This window comes from Pan paniscus, chromosome 7, assembly GCF_029289425.2.
Source record: "Pan paniscus chromosome 7, NHGRI_mPanPan1-v2.0_pri, whole genome shotgun sequence".
Taxonomy (NCBI): Eukaryota; Metazoa; Chordata; class Mammalia; order Primates; family Hominidae; genus Pan; species Pan paniscus.
Window position 1 is genome coordinate 28,531,179 of NC_073256.2, and position 11,545 is coordinate 28,542,723.

Genomic DNA, 11,545 nt, shown 5'->3' on the forward strand with positions numbered 1-11,545 from the left:
TCCGCCTTTCTTCGCTGTTAAAGAGGAACATGAGCAACTGGTGCCAATCAGCCCAGGTGTGGTTGTGGGTGTGGATAACAGGTTGGAGCAAATCTATTAGGGCTTGTGGCTTTTCGGTATAGGGCAGTGTATTGTTTTTCCAGTTGAGAAGGTCGACGCAGGTGAAGGGCTGGTACCCAAAAACACGCCTCTCCACCACGTGCCCATCCTCATCTATCCCAGTCTACCGCTGCTCTCTCAGGGGCATTTGTGTAGCTTTTTTGGGTCGTAAACGAGCTGCCGAGGGAGGGGTGGAATGGCGCAATGCGACTTACCGCAATTAATAATCTCAATTATTAATAATTATCAATATTAATAACCCATAATATAATTTTTAAAATCAATACCGATAATAATGATAATTAATGTTAAATAGTTATACTAACCATAACAATACATGATTAATATTAATGATTAATGATGCCGGATATTAATAACTGATATTGATCTTATTCATTAGAAAACAGAAATATTAACTTCTAATAATTCATATTAATATTAATAGTCTGAAAACTTTTTATTAGCAATTATTTCTTAATATTAATATTAATATCCGTCATTCATATTGATGTTAATAATAAATGAGGTATAATTCATACTAATATTACGCCCTAATACCTCAGTGGGTGTACACCCACCTGCGATATTGCTCCCAATGTCCAGGGAGGGAGAGAGCATGATATTACGTTCAATATCGCAGTAGGTGTACACCCAGCCGGTGATATTGATCAGAATATAATCTCCAGGGGGTGGAGTATGATGTTTCTCCCAATATAGCACTGGGTGTGCATCCACCTGGTGATTTTGCTCCTAATATTCACGGAAGAAGACAATGCTATTACTCCCAACATCGCAGGAAGTGTACACCCCTGTGTGAGATGGTCCTTAATAACATTCCAAGGCGGAGTGGGTGATAGGACTACATATGTGGCAGAACATGGACACCACCAAGGATATTGTTCCCATGATCCTGGAGGGAAGAGTATGATATTACTTTCAATATCACAGAAGGTGGACACACCCCCAATGATATTGTTTCTAATTGCAACATGGGAGAGGAGGATATGACACCCGATATACCAGGGAGTAGAAACACCCCTGTGATACTGTTCTTAATATTCAGGGAGGAAGAAGATGATATGCCTCCCAATACAGAGGGTTGTACAATCTCTGTATACCCAGGGTGTACACCGGTTTGTGAAACAGTTCATAATCTCCAGAGCGGAGATGATATTACTCACAATATGATAAACAGGCTGTGAGGCCACCGCGGATCCTAAAAACCAGGGGGGCAAGAGGGACTGGCTCTTACTCCCCGCATCGCGGTGGGCGCCTCACCCCCGTGCCATGGGGGTCCTAAGAGCCAGGGGTGCAAGAGGGACTGGCTCTTACTCCCCGCATCGCGGAGGGCGCCTCACCCCCGTGCGATGGGGGTCCTAAGAGCCAGGGGCGCAAGAAGGGCTGGCTGTTACTCACGGCATCGCCGTGGGTGCCTTACCCAACTGCGATGGGGTTCCTCAGAGCCAGGGGGCAAAAGGGGCTGGCTCTTACTCCCCACATCAGATATAGTACTATGGGTGAAACAACAATGTGGCTGTGGATGTAAATTAAGGGAGTAAATGTTAAAATGCACAAATGAAAATAGAGTGTAAGCATTTATAAAATTTATATTCATTTTCACCTGACCATCTAAACATGCAATTATAATAATTTTCATCCATCATGTTAATTATTCATAGATAAGAGAGTTTAAGACATGTGTTTGCTCCTGGAGTCTGAAGAAGATGGAGTTAGCATTTTCACCACTTCTTTTGTCCGTCAATTTCAATGATCTTCAGTTTGCAGCAGATGCTGAAGTCAGTACAGTATCTAATTGCATGTTCATCAGCATTGCACTTCAGTCTGCAATGATAATATTCTGAAGGACATTCATCATTAGAAATGAAGCTTCCGGCTTTAAGAGGAGAAGACAAATTATATGACACAATATACTTACTTTTTATTTTTAAAGTCTGAAATGTTTTATAATAAATTAAAAACATTAAAGAACTTTCCCAGAAAAACAAAACAACAGCAAAAGAATGCAAGAGAAAAAGTGGAGATGCTGAATCAAGACAAACGATGCTTTCTTCTGTAAAGAGAGTAGTAAATGAGGCAGTAGCTGGAAATGTACAGAATTTTCAATGAGAACTATTACCACATATTTCTACCTAAAATGAATTATCCTGCTTGGGGGTGGTGTAGAGATTCATAATGCAGGAAATAATGTTTAACTTCTGGAGTTAAATTCTTGAAAAAGTCATTGGGGATGGAATCTAGTGTAAGTGGAGGGGTTGGCCTTGAATGAGAGAGTGAAGAGAAGGTAGATTATGGATAAAGATAAAATTATGTGAAGAGATATGGTGGTGGGAAAGTGGAAAAGCTATCTTTGGTTGCTTCTCTGTTCTTGGTGAAATGAGAAAAAAGAATCCTTAATTGAGAGAAGGGGTCAGAAGGAGTTGAGTCTTAGTTCCAGCTTCCCAGCGTATTCGGGCTCAAGGCCATGTCTCCTTTACTGAGGAAGTTACTGAGATATGCACAGGAGCCTATAACCCATAATCTCCCATAAATATTCCCTTTAAACCTACCAGTCCTTCCCAAATCCTTTTGTCACAATTTATAAGTTAAAATAATTGCCATGAACAACATCATGAAAGTTTCTCCTTATGTTTTCCTCTACAAGTTTTACAGTCTCAGGTATTTATGTTAAAATGTGTAGTTCATTTTGAGTTGCTTTTTGTGTGTAGTATAAGATACAGGCCCAATTTTATTCTTTTGCATGTGAATATTCAGTTTTCTCAGTACCATGTATTGAAGAAACCGTCTTTTCCCCATTATATATTCTTCGCATGTTTGTTGAAGGCCAGTTGACTGTAAAAGTGTCGGTTGATTTCTGGGCACTCTATTCTCTTCCAGTGGCCTATATGTCTGTCTTTATGCCAGTAGCACACAGTTTTGATTACTCTATCTTTATAATACATTTTGAAATTAGAAAATGTGATGCCCCTAGCTTTGTTTTTCTTGCTCATTGTTTTGACTCTTCTGGGTCCTTTGTGGTTTTATATGAATTTTAAGATTCTTTTTCCTATTTCTGTCAAGAGTGCCATTAAGATTTTGATAGGGATTGTATATAATCTATAAATTGCTTTGAATAATATGGATATTTTGATATTATTATGTCTTCCAATTCATGAACATACGATATCTTTCCACTGATTTGTGTCTTCTTTAATTTCTTTCATGAATGTCTGCAATTTTTAATGTACTAGTCTTTCATCTTTTTGGTTAAGTTTATTCTTAAGTATCTTATCTTTTTTCTTGCTATCATGAATGGGATTTTCTTTACTTGCTTTCCAGTTGCTTGTTGTTAATGCTATAGAAACACAACTGATATTTGTATCTTGATTTTCTATCCTGCAACTTTACTGAATTTGTTATTAGTTGTAATAATTTTGGGGGAGTGAAGTTTAGGGTTTTTTACAAAAAAATATGTTATTTGGAAATAGATAATTTTACTCATTCCCACCCCTCAACAGTTTGGATGCCATTTATTTCCTTTTCTTGCCTAATTGTTCTTGCTAGAACTTTTAGTATCATGTTAAATAAATGTGGCAAGAAGGGGCACTTTTGCCTTGTTCCTGATCTTAGAAGAAAAGGTTTTAGTTTTTCACCATTGAGTATGAGTGAAGAATTTCTTTTTACTTTTATTGTAAGGTAGGACTACTGGTGACAAACTCTATTTTTGTTTACCTAAGGAAATTATGGATTTTTACCTTAATTTAAAGGGTAGGTTGGGTGCGATGGCCTGCACCTTTAATCCTGGCACTTTGGGAGGCCAAGGCGGGCGGATCACCTGAGGTCAGGAGTTCGAGACCAGCCTGGCCAACCTAGCGAAACCCAGTCTCTACTAAAATTACAAAATTAGCCAGGCGTGGTGGTGGCTGGCTGAGGCACGAGATTGCTTGGACCCAGGAGGCAGAGGCTGCAGTGAGCCAAGGTCACTGTCACTGCACTCCAGCCTGGGTGACAAAGTGAGACTCTGTCTAAAAAAAAAAAGATAATATTGCTAAGTAGAGAGTTTTAAGATAGTGTTTTTTTTCTCTTTTTTAACATTTTAAATATTTCACTTTCCTCTCTTTTTGCTTATGTGGTTTTAGAGAAGTCTGATGTAATCTTATCCTTGGTTGTCCATAGAAAAAGATTTTTTCCCCTCCTGGCTTCTTTTAAGATTTTTTTTTGTCTTTGATTTTTGGCAGTTTCAATATAATATGCCTATGTTTAAATTTTTTGTATTTATCTTGCATGGTATTCTCTCAGCTTCCTAGATATGTACATTTTGTTTATTTTCAATTCTGGGAAAATTTCAATCAGAATTTCTTCAAATATTTCTTCTATTCCTTTCTTTCTCCTCCTCCTGATACTTCATTACACATATATTGTTCCTTTTGTAATTGGCCTACGCTTATTAAATATTCTGTTCTTTTTAATTCTTTTTTCTTTGCTTTTAAGTTTTGGAAGTTGCTATTTAAACTTCTTTAAGCTCACTGATTCTTTCCTTGATCATATCAGTCTATTGATGAATTCATCATTATGGGCTAACAAGTAATAATAAAATTTGTATGTTGAAGTCCCAATCTTCAGTATCTCAGAATGTAATCATATTTGAAGATAAGTTTTTTTTTTTTTTTTTAAGGAGTGATAAAGCTAAAATGAGACTCTCAGGGTATGGCCCTCGTGCAATATGGCTGATGTCCTTATTAGAAGAGGAAGAGACACCAGGAATGCATGTGCGCAGAAAAAATGCCATAAGAGGACATGGCAAGAAGGCAAGCAGCTGCAAGCCAAGATAGGCCTCAGGAGAAACCAAATGTGCTGACATCTTGATCTCAGATTTATAACTTCCAGAACTGTGAGAAAATGAACTTTTGTTATTTAAGGCACCCATTCTGTGGTACTTTCTTATGATAACCCTATAGCAATGCAAGAATGGCCTAATACATCTATATTTATATTGGACAAAATTGACTTTAAGTGAAAAAACATAAAAAGGGACAAAGAAGGCCATCATATAATGATAAAAGGGCCAATTCAACAAGAGGGTACAAAAAATTCCAAATATGTATATATATGTACCCACTAGTGGAATACTTAGATATATTAAAAATGTCATTAGAACTAAAGAGAGAGATACACCTCAACATCATGATAACTGAGGGCTTCAATACCCCACTTTCAGCATTGAACAGATCATCTAGGTAGAAAGCTAACAAATAATCATTGAATTTAATCTGTACCACAGACCAAATAGACTTAACAGACATTTACAGAATATTTCATGCAATAGCAGTGGAGTACACATTCTTCTCCTCATCACATAGAACATTCTCCAGGCTAGACCACATGTTAAGACACAAAACAAGTTTCAACAAATTTTGAAAAATCAACATTATATCAAGTATATTCTAGACAAAAATAGAATAGAACTAGAAATGAATACTAGGAGGAACTGTGGAAACTATACAGATAACACGGAAATTAAACAACATGCTTCTGAACAACCATTGAGTCAATGAGAAAATTAAGAAGAAAATAACAAATGTTCTTGAAATAAATGCAAATGGAAACACAACATATCAAAACCTATGGAATACAACAAAGACAGTGCTAATAGAGAATTTTATAGCAATAAATGCCTACTGCAAGAACATAGTAAGATTATGAACAAGCTACTATGCACCTCAAGGAACAAGAAAAACAAGATAAAATGAAATCCAAACTTAGGAGAAGGAAAGAAATAATAAAAATCAGAGCAGAACTAAGTGAATTTGAGATTTAAAAAATGCAAAGAATTAATGAAACAAAAAATTGACTTTTGGAAGAGATAAACAGACTTTATAAACTGCTAGCTAGACTAACCAAGAACAAAAGAGAGAATGCCAAATAAATAAAATCAGAAATAAAACAGGAGACATTACAACTGATATAAAAGAAACACAATGGATCATTAGAGTCTGTTATAAGCAACCATATGCTAAATAATCCATACGATGAAATTTTTTTTTTACCAACACCGATAATCAATCTAACTTTCCCAAATTAATTTTAAAATCCACCAATACTTTATAATAAATACATATTAAACTGTGGTTTATACCTGAGATTTAGATTATCAATTGACTTATTTATCTTTTCTGAGGCGCATATTACCTCAGAGCATATTTTAAAATGTATTTCAAGATTCCATCATTTATATAATTATACAGAATGATACTTTTCCTCCATGAATGTTGGTGTTTTATATTTTTATTGAGATAGAATTTACTATAAAATTCATTCCTTTAGAGTGTTCCATTTAGTAAGTATCAGTGGATTCTTAAAGTGGGATATACTGATGACCAATGAATGAAGGAATGAAGTACGAATATATGCCACAACATGGATTAATCTTGAAAACATTATGCTAAATGAAAGAAGGCAGACATGAAGGATCACATATTTATTATTCTGTTCATAGTAAATGTCCAGAATAGGAATATACATAGAGACAAAAATGAGATCAGTGGTTGCTAGGGACTGGGAGGAGGAGAGATTTGTTCTTGCGCTTATAAACATATTCTGGAATTAGATAATGGTGAGGGGTGCACAATTTTAAGAATACACTGATAACCACTGAATAGAACACTTTAAGGCAATGAATGTTAGGTAAATTGTGTATCAATAAAAATATAAAAAAACCCACTAACATTCATGGAGGAAAGGCATAATTATTTATAATTATATAAATAAGGGAATCTTGAATCATGCAGTATTATATAAATGAGGGAATCTTGAATCGTGAAGTATTAAAATGTGCTTCAGAAATGATCAATAAGTCAACCAGTAATCTAAATCTCGGGTATAAACCACAGTTTAATATGTTTTTATTATGGGGTATTGATGAATTTTAAAATTAATTTGGGAAAGTCATATTGATTATTTAATAAATATGCTTATATATAATTGGCTAGTTATGTGGTTAAAAATTAAGGTGGAATCTTAACTCTCACCATACAAAAAGTAATTTCCATATACATTAAATGATATCATATGAGTTTTCTTCAACTTTAAAGGAACACAGAAGCTAGCTCCTTGCCTGGATCAGTGGTGAATTTATCCTGTGAACCAAGGGTTATGGTGGAGTATCCACCTCGTCACCTCTAGCCCTTCTTCTAGTCATCATTCGCTTTTCATTTTTCCAATTCTTTAAATTTCCTGTGTTCTGTGTGCATCCTCTCACCATCTTTTGATCAAACACAACTCTCAAGTAAGTTTATTTTTTATTATTATTATTTTTTGAAACAGGGTCTCACTCTGTTGCCCAGGCTGGTGTGCAGTGGCATGACCTAAGCTGAATGCAGCCTTGACATCTCAGGCTCAAGCGATCCTCCTGCCTACGTTTCCTGAGTAGCCAGAACCACAGGCATGCGCCACTATACCTGACTAAGTTTTTGTATTTTTTTTTTTTGTAGAGATGGGGTTTCACCCTGTTGCCCCCACCGGGCTGGTCTAGAACTCCTGAGCTCACCCACCTCAAACTCCCCAAATGCTGGGATTATAGACATGAGCCACTGTGCCCGGCCTCAAGTGAGTTTATCATAGGTTAAATCACTGCAGTGAACCACCTTATTTATTTCTTTAGTATCAACTCTTCAATCCTCTGAGCAGCCTTCATGGTACAGTAAAATCTGCCTGTGCCTAATTTATTTTCAGACTCTTGAAAGACCTTACATTTTCTTTTACTTATATTTTTAGAACTTTGGAATAAAAAAGTTTCTGTCTTACCTGGAGGAACTGTGAACATCAAGGAAAGGACTCCAAAGACAAAAGACAAGACCCTCATGTTTGAATAGGTAAAGCAGGTTAGAGGGAATCAGTAGCTGAGATGAAGAGGACTTCTGTGTACATTCAGTCCTCTGAAGAGGTGAGTTGTTGAGTGATTATTGAACCTTTCAGGAGCAAGAAGATTTCTGTGTTTCAAGGAGATTTTATATCAGGAGAAAGCATGCAATCATCACGACTATCAGTCATTTAAAGTACATTTATCAAAGGTCAACAGAATGTCTGCAAAGGTAGTAGAAAGCACAGCCATGGCAAAGGCAGGAGAGAGACTTGAAATATCAGCATTGTCTTATGCATTCTGGAGGAACTGTAAAAGTTAAGGAAGCAGTTATAGAGGAAAAGCATTCATTTTATTTTTCTGATAATAGGAAGAAGCACGTAATACAACAGCATGCCTATTTATTACTATTTTGGCACCGTGTGTTAGCATGCTGAAGCTATGGAATTAAATATGAAATTATAAACAGACTAGTGAGATACAGAAAAACTTTTATTTGATTATCTTTCTGTCCAATCGATCAAATGAGATAATCTAATTTTTATACTGAAATCTAAGTTAACACAAATTGTTTGCACATCAGTTATGTGTAATTTTAGAGAAATTAAAGAAAGAAGAGTGGGTCTTAGGGAACCTATAATACACTTCGGAAAGAAAATAATATATACAAAGAAATGGCAATGCAACACGAGCATATTTCTGACAAAGAGGCACAAATTACTTCTTAGACACTAAGGAAATGAACATAAACACCAGAATACTTTGGGTGCCGTAGGGAATGCTTAAAGAGGGTATGAGTAAACTTTATTTATTTATTTATTTTTTATTTAGAGGCAGGGTCTCACACTGTTGCTCATGCTGGAGCGCAGTGGTGCGATCTTGGCTCACTGCAACCTCTGCCTCCCGGTTTCAAGTGATTCTCCTGCCTCAGCCTCCCGAGTAGCTGGGATTACAGGCACACGTCTCCATGCCTGGCTAAGTTTTGTATCTTTAGTAGCAATAGGGTCTTGCCATGTTGGCCAGGCTGGTCTCGAACTCCTGGCCTCAAGTGATCCACCCGCCTCGGCCTCCCGAAGTGCTGGGATTACAGGGGTGAGCCACCACGTCTGGCAGAATATCAACTTCAGAAACTGCAAAGTACATGCACATTCCTGGTCTTACTTGACCTTCATTCCTTTCTAGATGGTCTCACTACAGGTGAAGTAACTTTTCTCAGTACCAAGACGGAAGTTCTCTTTCTGCCATGGCTTCTTCTTGGTGCTACTTCTATAATACTTCAGAGTGTTAGTGAATGGAACACGTGGTTACATTATTTCAGCAGGTCCTACCTGACTTTAGAGACTTTGGAAATGAAATCTTGAGTCAGGGATGGGGAGGTCTTGGGAGAGGCAAACTTCCCAAGTCTTAGCCTAAGAAGGGCCAGTGAGGGGCATGAAAGCTCTGGGGATGTTTTTACCTAAACCTCCATTCAGGTCCTTCCTCCTGAGTTGCTGGGGCAGCGGTGCCTGGACACAAGCCTCTGCCAGCACCCTAGAAACTCAAAGGGGGATCTTAGGGTCATTGTGCTGGTTATTGCTGAATGTTCCATTTACTGAAGGCAGAATGGCCTAGGATCATTAGCATCTCTGATCAAGGATCCAGAATTTACTAATTTTTCTCACCTCTCTGAGAATTATTTCTTTCTTGATCACGAGGAAAAGCTTTGGAAGTACAGTTTACACTGCAAAGCAATACAATTTATGAGAACAAATAACTGAAATCCTTTATGGAACACTAAGGGCATAATTTTCACTGCTTGATATTTTCTATGAACATTTGTTTGTCAGCCTGATGTAGGTTGGTGCAAACGTAATTGCGGTTTTTGCCATTTCTTTCAATGGCCAAAATCCCAATTACGTTTGCACCAACCTAAGAGATTTGGAGCCAGGAGGCAGGCTTGGAATCCTGTCCAGGAAGCCCAAGAACATTGTGTAATCCATGGGCTAGAAATCAGGGATATCAAAGAAGGGTCAGACGAAGGTTCATTGCATGCTGGGGGTGGACCAGTAGGTACCAGATGAGCATTGAAAGATGGCTTAGATTTCAGAGGGCTTCAGTGAAGAAAGATAAAGTGCTCTGACCAATGACTTTCCTTAAAAGAACACCAAGAAGAAAATCAGATAGCTATCAACCTATCAAATATAAGCTGTCACAGTAGAAGAAGAAAGAAGGCAATTTACCATTAGATAATTAAATTTGACCTAGAAATTATAGCGTTTTATTGCACATAACTCTCCAGGAAGGCACCAGATTTTCAATAAACAATTTATAATCAAGTATTCATTGTTTAATTTCCTTCCCTGCCTTCAGCAGTACTGACAGCTTTGGGGACTTTGATGCATTAATTATCTATTTTTCTTCTTGTTGATGCCGGTTTTCTTTTTCTTATTTATTTATTTATTTGAGACAGAGTCTCACTCTGTTGCCCAGGCTGGAGGGCAGAGGCGTGATCTCAGCTCACTGCAACCTCCACCTCCAGGTTCAAGTGAATCTCCTGCCTCAGCCTCCCATGTAGCTGGGATTACAGGTGTGTGCCACCACACCCAGCTAATTTTTGTATTTTTGGTAGAGATGAAGTTTCACTATGTCGGCCAGGCTGGTCTTGAACTCTTGGCCTCAAGTGATCTGCCTGCCTCTGCCTCCCAAAGTGCTGGGATTACAGCTGTGAGCTATGTGCCCGGCTGCTTCCAGCTTTCTAAATCCATTGTTTTCCTTATTTTAAGTCTGTCAATATCCTCAAGTTCCTCCCATGTTAAAAACAAAACACAAAATTGTCTTTCCTGTATTTAGTTTGTTTTTTTAATGAATGTCCTAGCTTTTCCCTTTCCCCCTCAGGAAAATCATAGTCTCTATGCTTCATTTCCATTTTATCTTTCATTCACTTCTTACCCCACACGTGGCTGACATTTTCCTTCAGCTTTCCATTGAATATACTTTTGCTAAATCACTCACAAGTTTTTCTCTGTATAAGAGTAGACAAACACATATATGCCTATATCCTATATGTATATTTTATTTTTATTGATTCCTAAATATTATTTCATGTAAAATTGGAAAAAATAAGATTGTCATGATAATAGATATAAGAAATTACTTGATCACTTAAACGATCATTACTATTTTAGTTTATTTACTTTCCCTTAAATTTCTCTCTTATTCTTGTGATTCACCTATAGCTTTATTTATTTAATAAGTATTACTTTATTGTAAATATTTTCCTATACTATTTTCAAATACTCCAAAAGAGTAATTTTTACTTTCTGCATAATATTTCATATTATGGATATTTCATAATATATTTATGTAATCACCCTTTCATTGTTGGGCATTGTTTTGTGTTTCTACTTTCACTATGTAAATGTTATGAGATTGTCCCAAGGGGCTTCTCTACTATTTCCAAATCAATTTCTGGCTAGGTCTCCTGACCCAAGTGGCGCTGGAGTTGCAGGTGTGCTTAACTTATATGGAGCGAGTGAAACCTTTAGTTCAATACGTTGTTAATTGAAAGGAGAATCTTAGTATAGACTCTTTTCCAGTAGAGGTAAAAAATGG

The 11,545-nt window shown here is 36.9% G+C and overlaps 1 protein-coding gene across 1 annotated transcript; it reads right to left on the reverse strand.

Moving 5' to 3' along the window:
* Positions 1 to 1,838: 1,838 nt before the first annotated feature.
* LOC129398574 (beta-defensin 131A) lies at positions 1,839 to 8,369 on the reverse strand. The gene is made up of 2 exons (XM_055116262.2): positions 7,900 to 8,369; positions 1,839 to 1,993 (listed from the first exon to the last, which is right to left on the reverse strand). The coding sequence occupies exons 1-2, from the start codon at positions 7,955 to 7,957 to the stop codon at positions 1,839 to 1,841; spliced, it is 213 nt and encodes a 70-aa protein (XP_054972237.1). The 5' UTR covers positions 7,958 to 8,369.
* Between the last annotated feature and the right edge of the window lie 3,176 nt (positions 8,370 to 11,545).